Genomic DNA, 24,293 nt, shown 5'->3' on the forward strand with positions numbered 1-24,293 from the left:
AAATTCTATCCCATATAACTCAGAACATAACCTTTTTACCACTGGATTTGTACTGGACTTTGTTCAGATCTTTGCAAATATGACCTTTATCAAGAATAAATGCACTTTTGCCCAATTCCTTTATGGAAAACCCAAGTTTCATCACCTAGATCAGCTCATGCATCTCACTCTGGATGAACTCCCAGGTGATTTAGCTGTTTAAACTTGTATCTTTACCACCTTTTAAATTCAGGGTCTAGCTATATAGCCAAGCTAGTCTGGAATTCACACACCTTATTTGTTGGCACCTCTTACCCTATACTTCCCTCGCTCCTCAGACATCCCCCATCTGGCACAGTAACAAACTATTTAAGAATCAATTTCAGAATCTACTTCATTCTACTACATCTTAGACGTTTGGTGCTGCATTTCAAACAAAACCCACAACACTGAAAGATAGAAAGCAACCAGAAAAAAAAGTGATATAACAAAACTTCATCCCATGAAATAATTTAGAAACTATATATTTAACCTTAACATTACATGTTAATATTAGGAAGACTGAAATGTATATGAGGTTCATCTTGAAAGGTAAAATTATAAATGATCTATAGATGGCATAGACAAGCAAACCATAGCTTAACTGAAGCAAGAATAAGGAACAAAGAATTTCAATTATAGAGAATTTTCTATTTCTAGAAACAGTTATGGAAAAGTTAAAAGGTCACCTTAATAAAAGGAATGCTTTATATTGTACGTGGTGTTTTGTTTAAGGAAAACACTCATGTAACTCCGAGGTAGGCAAGCAGGGGAGACAGTTTGGTACTCTGGGAACCCCATTTGATTTTGGGTTATGCACAACCCTCCTCTTATATACACTAGTTCCTTCACTTATATGTATACGCACACACATTCCTTTCCAGGCATGCACTTAGCAACCTTGGAACCCCCTCAACCCCTGACCTGTATCAGGCTACACACACTATCTTCTTTGAACAAATGGTAGTTTTGCCACCCCTGGAAATAATCAAATTTAGAGCATTCAAGTGTAGTCCTAAGGTATCCAGGTATGCAGACTAGAAGGGCCAATTCAACCTCTACTGTTGGGGGTGCAAGAGCAGTCAAAAGAAAAACTGTTTCCATTAGTAACCAATTAGGAAGAATCCTCTATTTATCATATGCCTGTGCATAACTGGGCATGCATATGATTAAAATCAGATGCATTATGGGTACATACACAGTACAGAAATGACTATATAACCTGATCAAAACAGAGAACCACCCAAACTATGTCCCCTATTAACCAACTTTTCTTCTTGAGCTCCATAAAAGCTTTAAATAGTAATTGGGGCTCTTGAGTATTCACTCCTGTGGCTTGCTATCAGTTTTTACAGTGTGTCCTTCTTTAATCTGTACTATCACTTACCTCCAAGAAAATTACCTAGCTCCCTTTGCAAATATGTATAAACCCATATTTTCAATTATTTGAGTAAGAGGAGAAGAATATGGAATCACGCAATCTAGGCCCCAATCACCAAAAACAACTCCAGCATTCTTGCCATAGGTCCAGATTTCTATCTCATGAATTACTTTCTCTTATGAAGTTATCAGATTCGTTAGTGTTTGGAAACGCTAGCTCAAACATTTTCACTGTTCTTTGGTTTTAATAAGTAACCTGATAGTTTTATTATTACTTATTCTTAAATATTATGTTGCATAACAAGGAAGGCAAGAGTGGAAAGCTAAGGTGTTTTGTTTCTCCTCCCAGCAATGCCCGTCTAGAACCTGATCAACAACTGTACAGTGAACATTCTAAGGTCCTTCAGTGCAAATTTATCCTGAAGGGCCTTTTCCTATTGATTTCCGGCAACTGCACTATCAGTAAAGGGAGTGTAGTATTAAGACATGTGACAGCACTCTGTCCCAATCTCTATGCCAGAATATGCTGTCCTTAATGACTTCCAATGCCAGGCTGGGCAATCCACTCTCCATGATTCTCTGCATGCCCACTCACTCACTGTGATGGTAAGTACTGTCAACTCAACAGGATCTAGAAACTGAGAAATGGACTTCTGAGCATGCTGTGGGAGATTATCTTCATTTTAAACAGAGGAGGATAGACCGAATGAAAGAAGACAGCTCAGCAGCAGCAGCATGCATTCAGGGCTCTCGGACTTCTGACCGTGGGATACAATGTGACTGGATGCTTCAACTTCCTGCTGCCTTGACTTCTGTCCATGATGGAATGCTACACTGAACTCTGAACTAATAGAAACCTTCCTCCCTGAGACTGTTTTATGACAGCAACGGGAAAAGAAACTAGATACATCAACAACTTTTCTGTGCCGTGGAGAATGGCTGTTCACCTAGTGACTAACAATGAGATCTGATGTAGCCAAGAGTACCTCCATCTGCCATCTAGTGGACTCCAGGTACTTCAGTAAGGTCTTAATTCTAATTTGCTCTCATCTTTTCCAAGTTTGTCTTTCTTCAGCTCTAGCTTACCAAGTAAGAGTTCTCTCACATCTTTTGTTTGTAACTTTAAAAATTACTAAAAACCTCCCATGTTTTCAATCACTATAAAAATTTATTTCTCTATTAGACCCAAACTGATAGTTGTCACCAAGCCAGGCTCAAAGCAATATGATGCAAAAGCAGTGTTTTGTTCTGAGTCCCTCCACATCTACGTACTGCAAACTCTCAACTCATCAGCATTAGGAGACAGGACTTTACGAAAAGTATTTGTCATAAGGACTTGCCTTCATGGATGGATGGATGAACGTCCTCATAAAAAAGCTTGCTTGCTTGACATAAGAAACTTATTCCCTTTTGTCTTCTATCATTTTGCTACATGCAGAAACAGCATTCCTCTCCTTTGGGGAACATGGCCAGGCACCATCTCAGAAGCAGAACAGCCCTCAACAGACAGACAGCTAGGGATGGTGGCATTTTGATATGGCCTCTCTCATCCACCAGAACTAGAAAAAGAACTTTATGAATGACCCAGTCTTAGATATCCTATCACAGCAGGACAAAGCAACTAAGACAGCCAGATATGGAAAATGGCCCTTCATTTAATTCTACATTTGTAAGATAGGTTGCCTATCTAGCTAGCAAAATGCAAAATACCAAAACCTTTAAACCCCCAACTGTTCAGAGCTCAAGTAATCAAAAGACATAGCTATGCCTAGCTACAATAGTTAGAACACTTCTGATCCTATTTGAAGAACAGCAGAAATATTAAAAAGGAAATAAGTCTGAAGTAGGTATGATTTATCTCATTTTAAGGTGGCTTTGCATGGGTGGAGGTGATGAATAGGCGGTACAGAGGACTTTAAGGAAAAGAAAATCTCATGATAGGATAATGGTGGCTCCATATCATGTAACTGTCCAGACTCAGAGTTTAAACACCAAGGGTCAACCCTGTGCTTGGCAGCACCTCTGCCACCAAATAGCTTTGAAATATATTGTGAAGGGTGAAAGAGAAAAAAAAATCTATTAATAGAAAATCCATGTATCCAAAACACAGGAAAAATAACTGTCAGAACAAAGATGAGTGTTTCTATTCAAGTGTGCTTGACAGTATAAGTGAATGCCATATGTGTACAGGCGCCTTCGGAGATGAGAACAGGAAACTAGGTTCCTTGGCACTGGAATTACACATGGTTGTGAGCTGCCCAACTTGGGTGCTTAGAAGCAAACGTAGGTCCTCTGTCATCTCTTCAATAATTGAGAATTTTATTTTATAATTTCATGTAATAAGATATTAGCCTAATCTATTAAGTACAAAATAATAAAATACTAAGTATAAAATAACAAATTGAGTACAAGAAAACCTCCTAACATAAATTTTGCAAAAATAATAATAATGTGACTACAGAAACATAAACCAAGGCTAATTCAAGGAGACAGTTCCTCAATCGCTCAGAAATCTCGATGAAGCTGAGTGATGAATTCACACTGATAGCAAGGCCAGTATACTTCAGTCTTGACTGAATTTTTTCATATCTTTAATTTCTGATCTCAAATACTATGAAAGTATCTTGAGTATGTGTGCATGCAGATGTGGAGGCCAGGAGGACAACCTTGGATGTCAAGCCTCAGGAATGTCTGTCTCCCTTATTTATTAAGAAAGTATCTTTGACTAAGATGGTGATGAATTTTGAGTGGCCGTGGCAGTACCGCTTCCTGCCCATCTTTACATTACAGCCGAAAGTGGACACTCGGCGGAAGCAGCTGGCCGCCTGGTGCTCTCCGGTTCTGTCTTTCTGTCACCTGCACAAACAGTCTAGCATGACGGTGATGGAAGCCCAGGAGAGCCCGCTCTTCAACGACGTCAAGCTACAGCGGAAACTTCCTGTAGAGTCAATCCAGGTTGTATTAGAGGAACTACGGAAGAAAGGAAACCTCAAGTGGTCGGATAAGAATAAGCCTAGCTTCCTGATCGTGTGGCGGAGGCCAGAAGAATGGGGGAAACTCATTTACCAATGGGTTTCCAGGAGCAGCCACAACAACTCTGTTTACCCTATATGAACTGACCAGTGGGGAAGACACAGAGGATGAAGAGTTCCATGAGCTGGATGAGATGACCCTACTTCGTGCTCTACAGGCCCTACAGCAGGAGCACAAGGCTGAGATCACCACTGGCAATGACGGCCAAGGAGTCAAGTTCTTCTAGCAGAAACCTGTCTCCCTCTACTTCTTACCTCCCACTTTTCCAGGGCTTTCAAAAGGAAACAGACCAAGTGTCCCACAGACTGGACCCGTCACTTCACCCAGCTCAAAGGGCTCAAGTCCTGAAAGCTCAGACTTACAGATCTTTCCCGCTTAGTCCATTCTATCTGTCCCCGGGATAGAGTGAGGCCACGGTGCCAGGAAAAAGGATGTTTCTTGCCCTACCTCCTTTCCCATCCTAGACCGTCCCTGGGCCAACGTCTATAAACGTGACACTTTACATGTGTTCTCACACATAAGTACACACCCATATGCTCCTGCACACACTTTTCTTTCCCCTTCCACTCCTTAGCTGCTGTTGCCTCCCTTCTCAGGCTGGTGTTGGATCTTCCTAGTGGTGGGGGAAGCCCTGGCTGCAGGCAGCCTTCCAGGCAATACAGAGATAGGAAGCCCCAGAGGGAGCTTGGCAGTGAAAGGTGAGCCCACTCTGATTTATGATATTAAAATCTCTACTCCCACAAAAAAAGGACAAAAGGAAGGAAGGAAGGAAGGAAGGAAGGAAGGAAGGAAGGAAGGAAGGAAGGAAGGAAGGAAGGAAGGAAGGAAGGAAGGAAGGAAGGAAGGAAGGAAGGAAGGAAGGAAGGGAAAAGAAAGAAAAAGGAAAGAATCTTTGACATGGAGCTCACTCATTAGTCTACAAAGCTGGCCAGCAAGCAGTAGGAATCCTCTTCTCTCTGCCTCTCCAGACCAGAATTACCACATGTGCTTTATCATTCTTAGCTATTTTTTAAACATGAGTTAAGCATTAGTAGCAAGCACTTTATCAATAGAATCATCTCTCCATTCCCTTTCATTTTTTTTTTCTTTTTGGATTTGAGAGACAGCGTCTCACTATGTAGCTGACTATGCTGGAATTCACTATGTAGACCAGGCTGGCCTCGAACTCAGAGGTCAGCCTGTCTCTGCCTCTCAAGCGCTGGGGTTAAAGGCGTGAACCACCACACTCCACCATACCCTTTGATTTTTAAATTTTTATGCTCAAAAAATTGAAGCCCCTTCTTTTTTCCTATTTAACATTTTCCCAATATACCTTAAAAAGTAAGAGCAATGAATTGACACAATTTTACATTTATAATACAGCTTTAATATCTAACTTTTCTCATTAAAGTCTCAATTCAGCTACCTCATTACTGATATATCCTCCAAAACTCTAAAGAAAAATGTGCATATTAACTAATGACTTTTTGCAGAATTTCATGAACATTTAGATTTATTTTTCAGTTGTCTTTCTTATATATATTTTTAAGTTGGGATTAATAACTGGTTCAGTCAATTCCTTTTATTTAGGTAAAGGCTACCTTTCTTCATATTTATTATAAAAGAAAAAAGTAATGCTCCTTTGGTAATATAAAACTGCTTTAAAATATAAGTTATAACGTAATTTTAGAATAAGCCGGTTATATTTAGTATAAGGGATGTGTTCTTGCAAAAGGAAACATTAACCAAATGAATGTTAGTCAGTCATTAGAGCACCATGTCTTTGCTGATGCTTTCCAGCAATGGTATAGATTATGTGGGACAAACACATAATTAATATGTAATTGGAACTTACAACCTGGATCTCTCTTTAGAAATTGTCTATTTAGAAAATAGTGCATTTTGCTAGGTGAAATGACTCTCCCAGACCTACCTGATGTAACCGTTACAATCTTCCTTTTCAAAGCCAGGTATAACTTAATGTACATGGTAACTCTTTATTTGGTTGAATAAAGCCATTTACTGTGCAGTAGAACATGTTACAAAATAGAATGTCAGCAGCACAGACATCGTCTCAGTGTTAACAAATTTACTGGTAAGAGCTTCTTGAATTAGCCAGACAGATAGGTGGGAAACTTCACTGACTAGGGAACACAAAAAGACAGGGTCTCTACTCTACACCATATGATGTTAAATGATGCCTTAATAACTTGAGAAAAAAAAATTCTTTGGCCAAATGTGCTTAGAAACTCCACATAACAATAAATTTATTTATTAAAGCTACAGCTTTTTGGGTAGTATGTTAATTTGTAGTATTTGACCATATACACATACACTCTTTAATTTCATCACTTTTAAATGCATTAGTTATACTTTATTACATAATTTTAGTCTCACTGATGAAGATGTTTCCTACTTATTATAAATATTAATACTCAGTAGAAACTGCAAAATACAGCTCTGCTCAGTTCTATCTAGAGATAAATTCAGAAAACTATAGGAAATAGCTTTAAATTACAATCATTTCTGGATTTTCCACACTCCTTTTTTGTTTAGTTTCAGATTTGTCATAATTAATTTAGTAAATTGGGATTAATCCAAAGCTAAAATCTGGGCAACAACAATATATCAAATATACTCTCTAAAATGATTTGTAAACTGTCAAGTAATATCAAGATTATTACAAAGAATCAAAGTGCTAATTAAATAACAAGGTTCCATGATATCACAATGAAAGAACATTCCATTAGCACTGAGTCATCAACTATTGTAAATCAATGTCATTTACAAATATAACATGTTAAATATTCAATTTATGACATCTTAGTAGTAACAAAATCCTTTATGATACAACAATTTAAGTTATTCCTTAAGCTGTTTAAATATATTTAGTACACACACAAATATAAAACATTCCTTAACATCAAAGAACTAAACGAAAAATGATGTAACAGCTGGGTCCAGATAAATGGCAAGAAAGGAAATTATCCACTTCTGAATATTAAACATTTTCTGATCTGAAGATCCAAGGACTACTTCAGGACATATATTGGGGTCTTCCGATTGTGTTTTTGTATAAAATCAGGCCTATGAATATTTCCAAGTTTAGATTTTTAGAAATATACTTGATATAGTCATAGAATAATGTATATCTTATATTTACTTTGTTAATGTAAGTAATAGCAAAAGTACATAATGAGTTGTATGGTGACTGTTTATTGTGGTTAAAGTTTTATTTTCCTCTTCACATTTTTGATGACTGTTTCCCACTGGTATCATCCACTAGGTCTCTCAGGCGTGATAAATGTTGTAAGGCCCTTCATTAAAAAAAAACAAAAATACATTAAACCAATATTCAGAAGTGACTAGCCAATGTAGAGCAAGAAACAATGATTACAATATTTATTGACTTCAAAATTACTGTAAGAAATGAAGTTATAGAAAACCATAAAATTTTGAGGACTATTTCTTATAAACTTTAACATCTGAACAAGTAACAACTAAAATACTTTAATGTTGTCTAAATATTTGCTTGTTTTTAACTCAAGTTTTAGTTAATCTGCCAGAGCCTAATTAAAAAAAAACATAGCATCACAATTATCATATTTAATAAAAGGTTTTTCATATAATTTTCCTAACAGCTCTGGAAAACTAATTTTTTCTTTTGTCATGCTATATGTATCATCTAGGAGATAAGGCATATAATTCATTTAATAATCTACAGTAAAGATAGCTTAAATCTTAAAAATATCAGTAAAAATTCTTAGTAAAACTTATTTTTGTCAAGAAGAAAAACAAGTAAGTTCTTCAATAGGCTGAATAATGCATACACTGAAAATCTAGGGTTGTTTTTGTTTTTGTTTTTGTTTTTCAAAATACACATTAGATAAAAGACCACATCTTCAGCAAATACTGTTGGTCAAACTCAATAACTACATGTAGAAGAATGGAACTCAATCTTTCTCTTTTATCCTTTACAAAACAATTCCAAATATATCAAGGACCTCAACTTTAGACCCAATAACTTGAATCTGATAGAGGATAATTAGGAAATATGCTTAAACTTATAGGCACTAGAAGGAACTTTCTGAACAGGAAACCCAGGAGCACAAGCATTCAGACAATAATTGATAAAATGAACACCTCAGGAACCTACATCACTTCTTGATGGCAAAGGACACCATCTTTTAAGTAAAGAGGCAGCTTACAGAGGCAGAAAAAAATCTGTACCAGATTTTTTACAGCTAACACAGGTTAGTGTCTAGATTATAACCCAGTTCACAGCAGCGCAGCGATTTAAGAGCACCTGCGCTCTTGTAGAAGACCTGCTGGTTCCAGTTCCCGGCACCCGTGCAGTGGCTCACAACCACCACTAACTGCAGTTCCAGGGAACCCAGTACCTTCTCCTGACTTCCACACATGTGATACACATACACACACACATGCAGGCAAAACGTTCATGCATATAACATAAAAACCAAAGTAAATCCAAAAAATAGTTTTAATTAAAGCACATAATTAAACAGTTCTCAAAAGAAGAAATACAAGCAGCTGATACATATAACTTCCCTAACATCCTTAGCCATCAGGGAAATAAGAATTAAAAGTACCTTCAGATTTCATATTACTTTAGAATGTTTAAAAAATTTTAAATAAAACAAATGATAGAATGGATGTGGAAAAAGAAATACATATGCATTGTTGGTGGGAGAGCAAATTAGTGCAGCCACTATGGAAAACAATATGGAGATTCCTCAAAAACTGAGAAACAGATGTACCCTATGATCTAGGTATACCACTACTAGACATATACTCAAGACTCCATAACCTACTACAGAGATATTTGCTCATCCATGTTCATTGCTGCTCTTTTCATAAAAGCCAGGAAATGAAATTAGCCTAGATGTCCATTAGCTGATTAAACAGATAATGAAAATGTAGTACATTAGACAATGAAATATTCAGCTCTTAAGAAAAATGAAATTCTCAGATAAATGGATGAAGCTGGAAATAATCATTGAGTGAAGTCATTCACACCCAGAAAGAAAATGTCACATGTTCTTTCATGTAGATAGTAGCTTTGAATCTTTAGATGTGTTTCAACTGGAGTACTCACAGCAGTTGAGAAACTTGTAAGGAGTCATGCGTGGGAGGGATTTTCAAAGGAAAGGAGCTAGAACACAGGTGGCCATGACGCAGGAATGGAAAATAACAGAGCAAGAAGTGGGATAAGAAGAGGTATGATGAGGAGTGACACTAAGAAACCTTGAAAATCTGTGTGGAAATCTAATACTATAGAAGCTTCCTAAAATATACACAGGCACATAGAAAGAGTTGAAACAGAATTACCCTATTATAGTGGGACAATGCTTCTCCTAGCACCACAGACTATCAAATAGAAAACCCAATGCTAGTTATGAGTTCTCTCTCCCCAAAGGGTTTGTCAGTGAAGTCCTACAATCTCCCTGAAATATTAGGCTATGGCCACTGTTCTTGGCTACCCTCCAGAACTTGATGGTAAAACCCTATTGCTGAAAACACCACATACTTGAGTCATAGGGTGTGAAGAAATCAAACTAGTACCAATGTGAAAGCTTCATCCATATTGCTTAGTTTTCATAGTACTGAAAGATACTATGCACGTTAAGGAGAAAATTAATTATAAATCCTGCCTAGTTGTGAATTCTATGAGCTACAATAACCATCAGCCTGGCAAGATATGCCACTGTTGTAATAGTGGCATGAATGTTATAGGAGTAACCAAACACCTTCTATTGGATTTAAGGTCCACTGAACAAGACATAGTTCATATTCTGATTCCAATAATACGGCCAAGAACTCATAGCTAAGTGGCCATAGGCCCTAGGGGAGAACCTGCTACTAATATTCTTCTAAATGCACACCGTATTACACTGACTCCTAATAACCTATCACATCATCTTCATCAGAGAAAATTCTTTTTGTAGAAGACAGTGATTAACACAGAGGCCCACATCTGGCCAACATGCAGAAAATATGAAAATAAGGGAGTGTTCAAAGCTAAATGGGGGCATTTGTATCACACCCATTCCTTCAAATGCTCAGAGATCATCACATTTCATATTTCTATAACTAAATGCAAATGTAAAGAACTTAATTACCTGACAATAGAAACAACTTCTAGTATTCAATGATTATTTAGCACAATATGACTAAGAAAGTTAAATGTACTGTTATATAAAACTTGATATTCTACTTCAGATGTGTAAAGTATCTTTTACACGTTTAGTGTGTGTGTGTGTGTGTGTGTGTGTGTGTGTGTGTGTGTGTGTGTGTGTGGTGTGTGGTGTATGTGTGCATGCATGCTCTTGGCACTTGTGTAGAACTCAGAAAACAATCTGTAGGAATCAGTTATGCCCTTCACTACATGGGTTCCAGGAACTGAAATCAGATCATCAGGCCTGGCAGTAAGTGCTCTTACCCACTGAACCATCTAGTTAGCTTCACATATGTTAACTGATGCATTAATGGCTAAATGAACTCATTTCATAACAAACTATTGTTATGGTCTATCCACAACAGTACTATATATCTCAAATTGCTGCTTTTATTCTGAAATGAAAAGAGAAACTGAGCCAGGCAAATATATACATTTTAAATGAGTATCTTTTTAGTCCTTATGACTATTTAAATAGGAAGTTGCACAGGTTAAAGAGAAAGAAATGTTCTTAAAAAAATAATGCACTCCATGAATAAGGAAGACACTCAGTGTTGATCTCTGGTCTCCACATGTGCGCGCGCACACACACACACACACACAAACACACACAAATACAACATATAAGCACACACACATTTTAAAATAATTTTTTTTAAAAAAGTGTGCTATAAGAAGCTTAAATATGCCTACCATAGATTACTCTTGGAACTACTGAATTCCACCCTGATTTTTTGTCAAAGGAATGACTAAAATGGATGTGTCCATATTAGTAAAGAATACTTACTTTTGAAGAGACATAGTAATAGGAATCATATTTTCCTTCAGCTGTAATTTAGAGAAATCATCCTCTGACACCTATTATTAAAAACCAAAAAAAATAAAAATATTTGAAATAATTAGTTATACCAAACTATTTTTAGAGAGCAATTATACTTTCATTTTTCTTTCATTCTAAAACTACACTTAGACCATTCAGTTCTTCTAAAATATGCTTCTGAACACATGCCTATTAAGGAATCTTACTTTAGCTTGAAATTACATCTTCACAGAGGTTAGGTGTCAATGATGTTTAAGAGAGTAAGTGAAGGACAGGTTACACTGTGTCTTAATGCTATGATTAGAATGTCAGGAGAAACAATGAATACTGTAATTTAAACGACCAAGTTGAGACACTAAAGTTGATTCATTTATCATGCTGACGATAATAAAGCTCCACAGAATGGCAATAAAACTGATCAGGAAAATAAGCCAGGTAGATAAAATCAAGCAATACATAATCTCACTTACATATGGAATCTGAAAAGTACAACCGTTAAAGCCCCGGGGCTGCCACCCAACATGGGTGCCAGGAACCAGACCCGAGTCTTCTGTAAGAGCAAGCCTCCTTAGTCACTGAGCTATTTTTCCAGCCACTGGATCACACACTAAATTAAAGGCTGGCTGAGTGATGAAAAATGAGATGTTAATTAAGTATATAAAATTACACTTAGGAGGGGTAAGTCCAAGATAGCTACTATATTAACTATGGCGGTCACAGTTAATAACAATCTATTATAGACTTGAAACTTTCAAGGAGTAGAGATTTTTAAACATTTTCACTATAAAAAAAAAGGACCTACAGAAGGTGATTGTGGGAGCCCGCAGAGGTTTCCTAGTGAGATCTGCGCTTGCTTTACACAGCAGGGCTGCATTAGGGGATGGCTGGACCACGTGCATGGTCACCAGGTGTTTGGGATGGTCTGCACTTGGCTGTGTTGGGGAAGGTCTTTTGCTCCACCCCTTGGCATTCCTTTAAAAGCTCTTTAATAGCGAGAGAAAGGCTGGTGCGTTTAGACCCAGGCAGTCCTGAGGCTCTCCTGTGTTTCTGTCTCTCTCCCCTATTTCTAGCTAAGTATTTCTCACTTCTCCCTCCTCAAGAGTACCCTGGGGAAAAAGTGGGGGACAGGTGATATATACCAATTAGCTTGATTCAGCTATTCCATAATCTATACCTATTTAATATATATTACATCAAAAATATCAAAATTTTGTTTGTTACAGAAAGAAAATAAAATGAAAGTAAAGAGGCTAATTGGTCTATATTTATGTTCCACTAGCTAGTGAGTGGCAGTTAGAATTCATTGCCAGAAATCCTGTGGTCCTGTAGTTTGAAAACTCATCCTCTACAGAATAGCATGAAGCAGAAACATGTTTTTTCAAAATTTCTAGGAAATACACAAATTGAAAAAGTGTTGTATTCAGAAATGCTAATAAACACAGAGTAACAAAAATAAATTTGCTTTTCTGAAGTATAAAGGCGGAGAAGTCTAACATTGAGAACATTTTCTAGGCTTCATAAAACCTGTAGGAAGTTTTTGTGTTTTTAAGAAGCCAGACAGATTAATTCTGCAGGATGCTTAAAGATGACACTGATGTCTCTTTCACAGGATAACTGTAACAGCAGCATCTATAAATAAGATTAGACTTGTAAACATAAAATAAGAAAAAAAAAATAGCTCAGAAGCAGAAAAAAAAGAGAGAACCCCTTTAGAAGTCTACTAATACCAGGTGTGAGTAAAAATTTCTAAAACATGCATAATTATAATACAATTCTCCAGCATGTACTGTGTTGGCATGCTTATTCACATGGAACTGGAGGCAGGTCTAAAACAATCTGGTGAAATCTGTTATAAGTTGGAATCTGAAGTGACCCTACAGCTCAAGGTTGATCCTCAACCGCTAACACTATTTTGGGAGGTGGTAGAAACCGAGAGACGGGATTTAATTGGTGGAAGTTGCTCCCTGGGGCCTTCCTCACTTTTCCTCCTCAGCAGGATCGTGAGATGCTCAGCTTCTCCCCTCCCCTAACCACTCCTCTGGCTGCCTCCATGTCCTGCCCCGTCGTGGGCCCAGAGTCAGGGGAGCCCAAGACTATGAACTGGAAGCTCTGAAACCATGAGACAAAATAAATATGTTTATGTCACAGCTCCTGCCACTGTGAAGAAATTAATACAATTTTAGATAAAACCACACTTCTCAGTTCATAAGTCAATGCTTACTTGTTTAATCTCTTCTTTTGGCTCTCGATTTTTATTCTGATTAAAACTTTCTTGTACTGCTTGAAGATTAAATAACATTTGTTTCAAGGCTTCAACAGGACCATGATGTTTGCCTCCAGATAGGGTAGAGCTCTAAAATTAAATGAGATGATAAAATTAAACTATTCAAATATAAAAGGAAACAAGTATGTGGTGATAATCTAATTGTACTGAATTATTATTTTGATTGTATGTTAATAAATAAAGTTGTCTGGGAGTCAGAGCTATTAGAGCCATAGCAAGAGTGTGGCGGTGGTGGCACACGCCTTTAATCCCATAAGATCTCTGTGTGTTCAGGGATACAGCCAGCATTGGAGACATATGCCTTTAAGACCTAGGGGGCTGTACATTCAGACAGTGACGAGGCAGTCATGTGTTTGGGTTTACAACCAATGAGAAGGCAGAACAACATACTTTAAAAAAACGAACCGACAGGAAGTAGGTCTCTTTTCGCGAAGCTGGGACAGCAGGAGGAAGGGTGAGATTTTAGCTCTGAGCTCTGACTTCTCGGCTCTCTCTTTTACATTGTTTCTGTGTTTCTTATTTAATAAGACCGTTGGTTACATCTACATCTGGCGCCCAACGTGACAAGAATCCATTAAAAACCGCTTGGCTTGACGGCAGGTCCGCTTTCCCGCAAGGGCGGCAGGCGGTGGCAGGCGGCGAAGGAAGCGGCAGGAAGCGGCCGGCGTCTTAGTCCGAGCTGCCGGCGTCCTAGTCCGAGCTGCCAGCTTTCTAGTCTGAGCTGCCGGCTTCCTAGTCCGGGTAGCAACTTCTAGCCCGGGCCTAGGTCTGTGAGCAGCTTGCCTAAAGCCGGTGCTACAAACAACTCAGACCTGCCCTGCGGAACAGGGCCCTGCCTGTAAAGCCAACACACGTGGTCGGAGCTTAAGGAAGCCAGACCCAAGCCTTGACTCGGCACAAGAGGGAACACGTGGCTGCATTTAAGCTTTAGCCGGCTACGCTTTCTTGTGCGTTCTCTCTTTCCTCTCTCTCTCTCTCTCTCTCTCTCTCTCTCTCTCTTTCTCTCTCTGGATTTACACCTGGGACACTAGGTGGCTGCTTTGAAAATCCCCTCGGATTTCTACTGTTCTACGCAGATTTGGTAAGTCATAATATATCAGATATTTTAAAGGAAACTATCTAAAAGAGAATTTTTTTCCACATTAAAAAACAAATGGGTTTTATGTGTACATTGGAAGAAAATTGGTTTTTGTTTGAAATTTTAGGCAGTCTGGCAATGGAACAACTATATAATATTAGTATTGGTGGAATTATGCACCTTATCACTATAATAATCCACATTTTAATATTTAAAAAGATAGTCAATTTAAGTGCCAGGATAACAGCTTTAGAAGAACTTGTTAAACCTGTAAAAATTCAGACAGAAGAAATTAACAGTGAAGTTGTTTCAAGTCGGGATCATAAGGTTGCAGAAAGAAAGCCTGTTTTCACACAGTCACCCTTAATTTATCCTGTAACTGTACAGCAGATGCCTGATCAAATGGCTACACAAAATACTTGGGCTCCAATTGAAATGTTGGATTTAAAAAGGTTTAAGGAGGCAATAGTATCTTATGGCATGCATTCCCCATATGTAAAGCAAATGTTAAACACTTGGTCAACATATAATAGGATAGTACCACAGGACTGGCGGGACCTCGCACAAGGTGTTCTGGAACCCAGCCAGAGACTTCAATTTCTGACTTGGTTTAAGGAGGAGGCTAAAAACATAGAAAAACAATGGAGGGATAAAGGAGTACAAGTTTGCCAGGATCAGCTTATGGGCGAAGGCCAATATGCTTCAGCACAAGCACAATGTTTATATGATGTCCAAACCCTAATTTTATGTCGAACGGCAGCCTTGAATGCATGGGACAAAGTTGAGGAACCAGGAAAAAAATCTGAGTCATTTACAAAGGTGAAGCAAGGCCCAAAAGAGTCTTTTACAGATTTTTTACAAAGACTGGCTTCAGCAGTAAAGAGAATGGTCTCGGATTCAGAAGCTGGTAAGGCAATAATTGAATCTTTGGCCTTTGAGAATGCGAATGCAGCATGCAAAAGAATAATCAGGCCATTAAGGGCAAGATCTGCACCTATGGAAGATTGGATTAGAGAAACAATTAATGTTGAAGCTGATGAGCATGATGATACATGGGTAGGAGAAGTAATTTCAAAAGGTTTGAGGAGTGTTAGATGTTTTGGATGTGGAAAGCAAGGACATTTGAAAAGGGACTGTAGACAGGTCATTTCCAGAAACAATGTTTCTTCAAGGAACAATGGCAACAGAATGCCCCTTCCTTCTGGAGTATGCAGAAGGTGTGGTAAGGGAAAACACTGGACCAACGAATGTAGATCAACAAAGGACAGACAGGGTAATCCTTTGCCTCAGTCTTCGGGAAACTCCCAGAGGGGCCTCAGGCAGGCCCCCAGTGCAAATCCAGTTCAAACCTTTCCGGCAGCCATAGAGGAAATGCCTGCTCTGGAGAGCGATTAAATAACCAAATGCCTATTGGAATAAATCATGCTGGTCAGAATGATGAAACAGAGAGAATAGAAAATTCAGGAGAAAACATAAAGAAAATTTTTTGGCAAACTTCTATTAATGAACAAAGACCAAAATTAACGATAAAAATAAATGGTGTTTTGTTGTCTGGTCTGGTAGACACAGGTGCGGACGTTACCATAATAGCACCAGAATTTTGGCATCCAACTTGGCCTCTTCAGGAGGTAAACGTTCAACTGTTAGGAATTGGGACATTATCTCAGGTGAAACAGAGTGCAAGATGGCTCGAATGTATAGGTCCAGAAGGACAGAGAGGAAAATTAAAACCATATGTGGCTAACATAACTATGAACCTGTGGGGTCGAGACTTGTTGCAACAGTGGAATACTCAGATTAACATCCCTCCAATCTCAGAAACAAATCATAAACTAGCACATGTTACTGAGAGAAATATTAGAAGATATTGTTCTAATGAGTGGTCACCAGCCATCCATATTATACAAGAACAGGGCAAAATAACTGATGATCTTCCAAAGACACCAACAGCTCTACCTTTAAAATGGTTAACAGACAAGCCTGTATGGGTCCAGCAATGGCCTTTAACAACAGAGAAACTCCAGGCTTTAGAAGAGCTGGTAGAAGAACAGTTAAATGCTCAGCATATTGAAGAATCAACCAGCCCTTGGAATTCTCCTGTATTTGTTATTAAAAAGAAATCTGGTAAATGGAGAATGGTAACAGACCTTAGAGCAATTAACAAAGTAATTCAGCCAAGGGGCTCTCTACAATCTGGGATGCCTTTGCCTACTCTGTTACCAAAAGGATGGCCTCTCATAGTTATTGATTTAAAAGACTGTTTCTTTTCAATACCCTTACAAGAAAAAGACAAAGAAAGATTTGCTTTTACAGTGCCTACTTATAATAATTCTCAACCGGTTAAAAGATTTCAATGGAGGGTCCTCCCACAGGGAATGTTGAATAGCCCAACTCTGTGCCAATATTTTGTACAACAGCCATTGGAAGTGATACGTAAAAAATTTCCTAAATCTATAATTTATCATTATATGGATGATATTTTACTAGCTGACTCAAATGCAGATACTTTAGAAATAATATTTGAAGAAGTAAAGAAAATTTTGCCTCGCTGGGGATTACAAATTGCTCCTGAAAAGATACAAAGAGGAGATTCTATTAATTATTTAGGATATAAAATAGAGCTACAAAAAATTAGACCCCAAAAGGTGCAAATTCGGAGAGATAGACTACAGACTCTTAATGACTTTCAAAGATTATTTGGAGATATTTCTCATCTACGAACTATTGTTGGGGTAAAAAATGATGAACTGACTAATTTGTTCAGAACCTTAGAAGGTGACAAGGACTTAAATAGTCCAAGAGAATTATCACCTGAAGCTGAGAAAGAATTGGCCTTGGTAGAAAAGAAAGTGCATGAAGGACACGTGGATCGTATTGATCCAAAGCTGGATTGCATTTTGGTTATTTTACCTTCTAGGCGTTCTCCTACTGGAATATTAATGCAGAGGGAAGATATTATATTGGAATGGATATTTTTACCAAATAAACCAAATAAAAAATTAAAAACTTATGTGGAAAAAATCTCTGACTTGATTTACAAAGGAAAACTGAGACTTCGTCAATTAGCAGGCATAGACCCAGCAGAAATTGTCGTACCATTAACTAAGGAGGACATTGAAAAATTATGGACAGAAAGTGAACCTTGGCAAAGAGCTTGCAGTAATTTTTTTGGGAGAAATTAACAGCAAATATCCCAAAAGCAATAGAATTGATCTTATAAAGAGAGCTGATTGGATCTTGCCTCGAATTGTACGGCAAAAACCCATATCTGGAGTTCGTACATTTTATACAGATGCCAACAAAGAAGGAAAGGCAGGTTACAAATCAGAAAATTTAAGTAAAGTGGTTCAAAGTCCGTATAATTCAGTTCAAAAATCAGAATTGTATGCTATTCTGTTGGTATTAATGGATTTTTCAGAACCTCTCAACATAGTAACTGACTCTCAGTATGCTGAAAGAGTGGTGTTACATATTGAGACTGCAGAATTTATCCCTGATGCTTCAGAATTAACTTCACTATTTATTCAATTACAAGATACAATCAGGAAAAGGAATCATCCTTTATATATAACTCACATTCGATCCCATACTGGTCTGCCAGGCCCTCTAGCACAAGGCAATGATGAGATTGATAAATTATTGATAGGAAATGTGCTGGAGGCCTCAGAATTTCATAAAAAACATCACGTCAATAGTAAAGGTTTAAAAAAGGATTTTTCCATAACCTGGCAACAAGCCAAAGAAATAGTAAAGAAATGTCCTACTTGTTCCTTCTACAATCAGACGCCATTACCAGCAGGATGTAACCCAAAGGGTACTCAGAGAAATGAGATCTGGCAGATGGACGTGTTTCATTTTGCAGAATTTGGAAAATTGAAATATGTACACCACACTATCGATACTTATTCAGGATTTCAATGGGCAACTGCTTTGAGTTCTGAAAAAGCTGATTCTGTAATCACTCATTTGCTAGAAGTTATGGCCATCATGGGTATACCTGCACAAATCAAAACTGACAATGCTCCATCATATGTCTCCGTTAAAATGAAACAGTTTTTTGCTTATTACAATATAAAGCATATTACAGGCATACCACATAATCCTACAGGTCAAGCAGTTATAGAAAGATCAAACAGAACTCTAAAGGATATGCTAAATAAACAGAAATGGGTAACAAAACCCCCAGAAATAGACTGCATAATGCTCTTCTAACTTTGAATTTTCTGAATGCCAATGAGAAAGGAACAACAGCTGCAGAGAGACATTGGATAATAGAAAAAACTACAGAATTAAATCAGCCTATATACTTTAAGGATGTGCTGACCTCAGAATGGAAACCAGGGTATGTATTACATTGGGGACGTGGTTTTGCTTTTGTTTCTACAGGAGAAGATAAGCTGTGGGTACCATCAAAATTGATAAAGGTTCGATTTGAACAAGAGAGACCTCTTAATTAGAGGAGGTGATAGTTCATCAACCAGCATGAACATCCAATTTAAACTAACTTGTATCAATAAAACATGCCTTTTCATTTCATCAGATAATAACTTGCCAAAAAGGAACATCCCCAAAATTAGTCTTGGGGAAAGGTTTTTGTTTTTGTCTTTTAGGAGAATGAAGGTTAAGGAATCTGAAGAACACTGGACAAATGAGACAACTGAAGAAAAGGGACAAATCATCTATCCCAAGAAACAGAGTGAAACGGTGTATGGGTATATATTATCTAAAAAAATTTTATGTCTTCCTAAATGTTTGTTTCTGCTTTTCTCTAAAGATTTAACACTATTGATTTTCTAATAGTCCCAGTTCAATTAAAATTTAAAGCTGACTTTGGAGTTGGAGAATGGCTCTCTCCTTCTTTAAAATCAAGCATGTTGTTAAAAGGAAAATGCAAACTCCCTGTATCATGCCAGAATAAGAGCCATCTTCTGCTATGGTACAGGACAAAAGCAAAATTAATTAAGGGACTATTCTATTACTAATCTCAACTCTTTGATTCTATTCTGATTCTTTAAACTTTTCTCAAAGTATAAATTTTATATCAAAATTTACAAGATTAATATATATATATATACATTTTAAACTTTGTTAAGATATGAATGGTCACATAGAGTACCAACTAATTCTAGAAAAAAGGCTAGCTGCATATATATGTTTTTGTGTTCGAGTCTCTTATCAGTTTTCTGCAGGAAATCACGGCCAGGCCTAACATCAACTGAAGTCTCCAGAAAGAAGATGGGGCCCCACAACAACAACAATTCCACGTGGACAATAATAATATCATTAAGCTGACAAACATCATCCACAGATCAGCTTTGAACTACAAGGTGCTCAGAGCAATTTTGAGATGACTAGCTGAGATGATCCAGTCTCAAAGACTACTTGAATAAGGACTTGAGATAAACCCTGAACTTTGGCATTATACACAGACTGGATAGTGAAGGATATAGTTACCTCTCTTAGAATTTGACAATTAACCTAAAATTTTTCTTTCAGGATAAAGAAAACTTCGCCCATACCCAGCAGGAAGCAATTTTAAGAATACGACGCCCACATTCCCAAAGAGGTGGTGTGGGGCAGGTGGTTTTTTGGTCTTTTTAATGGGTTCTGGGTCTGGGATAATTTTCAGTATTTAGGGGGGTTGGTTACAAGTTATTGTCAAGGGTTAGGAAAAAGGCTAAGCAAAGGAGATTAGATTTAAGGTTCTTGTTTAAAAAAAAAAAAAGAAAGAAAGAAAGAAAGAAAGAAAGAAAGAAAGAAAGAAAGAAAGAAAGAAAGAAAGAAAGAAAGAAAGAAAAAAAGAAAGAAAAGAGAAAGACAATTACTAGTTTTAAATACTTTACATTGGATTGAATTGTTTTTATATTGTACACAAATTTGAAACTGATATTGTTAGAAAATGCTATATGTATATTTCTAATTGTATTTATTCCATCCATTTAACAATGTAATGCAAATTTCTGATCCTTGAATGTTATTATTATCAACTATTAGGATATAAAGAAATGAAAGCTAGTAGTTAGACATTATCATAGAACTTGTAGTCATATTGGATATGTTTTAAAAATTGAGCAGAGATGTTTTAGACAGGTCATCTTCAAACCCTTCAGAGATCTACAGAATATGGCATTTAAAATGTTTTAATAACTTAGAAAATTTTTCTTTTTTGAGACATGTCGGCTCCTGGCAGTACCAATCTACTTTAGAGAAAATATGGGCATTGAAGAAACTGCATATGGAGTCAACTTTCATTCTGGCAAAAGTTAGCCACTGGACAACAAAGTATCCTCGAATCAACAGGACAAAATGGACAGACAGATCACGAAACAAGGGACTACTGATTCTTGCCAAAACAAGTGTGGTTATGGCTTTATCAAAAGGCATCTTCTGAGGCCAGGACAATATGGCCCCATCCCTGAAGTGGCCTTCGCTTCCGGAAAAGGTACGGTGCCCTTTTCTTCGAAGGCAGCTTAACAGGCAGAGGGCCGATGGATTCTGTTGTACAATGGAACAGCAGCTGAAAGCTCATGCCTCTCAAAAGTAGACTGGCATTTAATAGAGGGATGTGGAGAAGGGGATGCTGAGATGAAGCCATATATACACAGCCAAGAAGAATGGACAGCTGAATTAAAAAACTGTCAACAATTTCCAGAATTTAAAATCCTGAATCATGACAGGACACTAGTGGAATTCAGGTGTTTCTGGTACGTGGACTGCTCTCACCCAATGTGAGGTTGAACTGTTGACCTTGTGTACATCCTACTTCACAAATGAGTCTGTCAGATACACTAAGCCTATAGGCTGAAGATGATGCCCCAACACTGCGGAGAAACCTCAGGTGACTGCCCAGGCAGCTGGCTGTTTCTGTCAACTCACAAAATTTTTTGGAAGTTGCTTGCATGCACTTCCTGTTTTTATTTTTGTTAGCTAATATTATTCCCTTCTTGGGTCTCTGAGGGAGTTGAAGATTAGTTAGTTATGGTTGAAGATTAGTTAGTTATAGTTGAAAATTAATTAGGATAGAAAGTACATTAGATACATCTTGGGATTACCAAAATAGGATAGATAATGGAATTGTTTTCTCTGATTTGTCAAATACCTGTTTAGGTATTTATTACTTGTATATATTGTATATAGTTATTGTACTTTTGTACATAGTTTTTCTTTTGTTAGTTATAACCTTTTGCTTTCTTTTTCTTTTTATTAAAATAGAAAAGGGGAAATGTGGTGATAATCTAATTGTACTGAATTATTATTTTGATTGTATGTTAATAAATAAAGTTGTCTGGGAGTCAGAGCTATTAGAGCCATAGCAAGAGTGTGGCGGTGGTGGCACACGCCTTTAATCCCATAAGATCTCTGTGTGTTCAGGGATACAGCCAGCATTGGAGACATATGCCTTTAAGACCTAGGGGGCTGTACATTCAGACAGTGACGAGGCAGTCATGTGTTTGGGTTTACAACCAATGAGAAGGCAGAACAACATACTTTAAAAAAACGAACCGACAGGAAGTAGGTCTCTTTTCGCGAAGCTGGGACAGCAGGAGGAAGGGTGAGATTTTAGCTCTGAGCTCTGACTTCTCGGCTCTCTCTTTTACATTGTTTCTGTGTTTCTTATTTAATAAGACCGTTGGTTACATCTACACAAGTACATTGGTTATTGTGTATTATTCCCCAGCAAAGAATTAATGCAAAAATCCAGACAATGTATTAAAATTGGTGTTTTAAAAAATCAAATCTGTTATATCTGTGGTCTTACCTAGCACCGGTCCCTGCAAGCCACAATACCAACCTGCCAAAAAAAGATGTGCCTGCGCGCATGCTTTCAGGGCTGCCCTAGCTGCTGGTCCAGCTCCTCTATGGTCTCGCCCTAGAGCTTTGCTATTTGGGGGCAGTGGCTGCAGTCGTGTGGGTAGCAGGCCCCAAGTGACAGCAGCATGGAGGAATTCGATTCCGAAGACTTCTCCACGTCGGACGAGGATGAGGACTACGTGCCGTCGGGTGGAGAGTACAGTGAAGATGATGTCAATGAATTAGTGAAGGAAGACGAAGTGGATGGTGAAGAGCAGGCTGAGAAAACCAAAGGGAAAAGAAGGAAGGCTCAGAGCATTCCAGCCAGAAAGAGAAAACAAAGTGGCCTCTTGTTAGAAGATGAAGACGACAAGGAAGAATCTGGAGGTAGTAGTAGTGGAGAAGATGAAGAGGAGCAAGGAGGCCTTGGGTCTGAGAATGCAAGGAAAAAGAAGGAAGATGAACTGTGGGCCAGCTTCCTTAATGATGTGGGACCAAAGTCAAAAGCAGCTCCAAGTTCACAAGTTAAGGCAGAAGAGGAGACTGAAGAGACTAGTTCAAATAAACTGTTGGCGAAAGCAGATGAGCTGGAGAAACCTAAAGAATCAGAAAAAGTGAAAATTACCAAGGTGTTTGACTTCGCTGGTGAAGAAGTGAGGGTGACTAAGGAAGTAGATGCTGCGTCCAAGGAAGCCAAGTCTTTCCTCAAGCAAACTGAGAAGGAAAACCCTCAGGCTGTCGCCACTTCAGCAGCGCCACCACTCCCTGCGGGGTTGGGGATAAAAAGGTCAAGTGGCATGAGCAGCCTTTTGGGGAAAATTGGAGCAAAAAAACAGAAAATGAGCACGCTTGAGAAGTCTAAGCTGGATTGGGAGAGCTTCAAGGAGAAAGAAGGGATCGGTGAAGAACTGGCTCTCCATAACCGAGGGAAAGAAGGGTACATTGAACGGAAAGCTTTTCTGGATCGAGTGGACCACAGGCAGTTTGAAATTGAGTGAGATCTCAGGCTGAGCAAAATGAAACCTTGACATTCTGGGGAGAATTAGTAGCAACTTAATCCTATTGACAATGTGAGCTCTTCTGTGTGTCTGTGAACTATTTCCAGTGTTCATCATGTTTCCAGCAAGGCCCTTTTTTTCTACATTGCAGTTTGGTTTATGTATCTTAATCTCAGCTGGTTTCATCCATTTTCCTTTTTACAATTTGTCTTTAAATAAACAAATAGAAACCCTCTGTGAGGTCGGTGAAGGTGAAAAAAAAAAAAAAAAAAGAAAAAAAAAAGATGTGCCTACTGGTAAAATAGTGCCATGACTGCTACAGGATAGTCTTTCTGATTGGATCTGAGGAATGCTCCACAGAAGGGAATTTTATGACGTCTGTCAGCAGTCCACAACTGGGGGAGGTCACAGGTCTAAGGCAGAACTTTACTATTGCTATTCCATTAAGTGGTCAAGCTGTCTAATTGCTTTATACACATTTATAACCACAGACCTGAGCTGCTCTTGGCCTTGATTGCGGCAGCTTCTTTTTGCAGTGGACTGTAGTCAATGGAGAGATGCAAAACTAGTTAAAATGATGAGAATACAAGACTGAGTTCTCAGCCATAATTCAGACACCTATATTAGTACCACATGGCTATGGGAACACCTTGGAAGAGGAAAGAAGAAAGAGCCCAAGGAGAGGAAGGAGTGCTGTGCTGTCCTCTGGAACTCAC

General features: G+C 38.1%; 1 protein-coding gene and 2 pseudogenes across 4 annotated transcripts in view; 2 read left to right on the forward strand and 1 right to left on the reverse strand.

Annotated features, from left to right (window-relative positions):
* Positions 1-4,128: 4,128 nt before the first annotated feature.
* On the forward strand, positions 4,129-4,785 carry LOC102914780 (vacuolar protein-sorting-associated protein 25 pseudogene; annotated as a pseudogene).
* A 2,821-nt stretch (positions 4,786-7,606) lies between these two features.
* C19H18orf54 (chromosome 19 C18orf54 homolog) overlaps positions 7,607-24,293 on the reverse strand; it is a 32,472-nt gene continuing 15,785 nt past the window's right edge. For all 4 annotated transcript variants that reach the window (XR_006065513.2, XM_042263706.2, XM_006970091.4 and 1 more), the window contains 3 exons: positions 13,648-13,779; positions 11,394-11,464; positions 7,607-7,727 (listed from right to left, as the gene is read on the reverse strand). Coding sequence is in view for 3 of the 4 variants with exons in the window: in XM_042263706.2 (XP_042119640.1) it covers positions 7,655-7,727; positions 11,394-11,464; positions 13,648-13,779 (276 nt within the window). In the remaining variant the exon portion in view is untranslated. The remainder of the gene's footprint in view (positions 7,728-11,393; positions 11,465-13,647; positions 13,780-24,293) is intronic.
* LOC102915095 (craniofacial development protein 1 pseudogene) lies at positions 22,611-23,810 on the forward strand (annotated as a pseudogene).

The sequence above is a fragment of the Peromyscus maniculatus genome, chromosome 19, assembly GCF_049852395.1.
Source record: "Peromyscus maniculatus bairdii isolate BWxNUB_F1_BW_parent chromosome 19, HU_Pman_BW_mat_3.1, whole genome shotgun sequence".
Taxonomy (NCBI): Eukaryota; Metazoa; Chordata; class Mammalia; order Rodentia; family Cricetidae; genus Peromyscus; species Peromyscus maniculatus.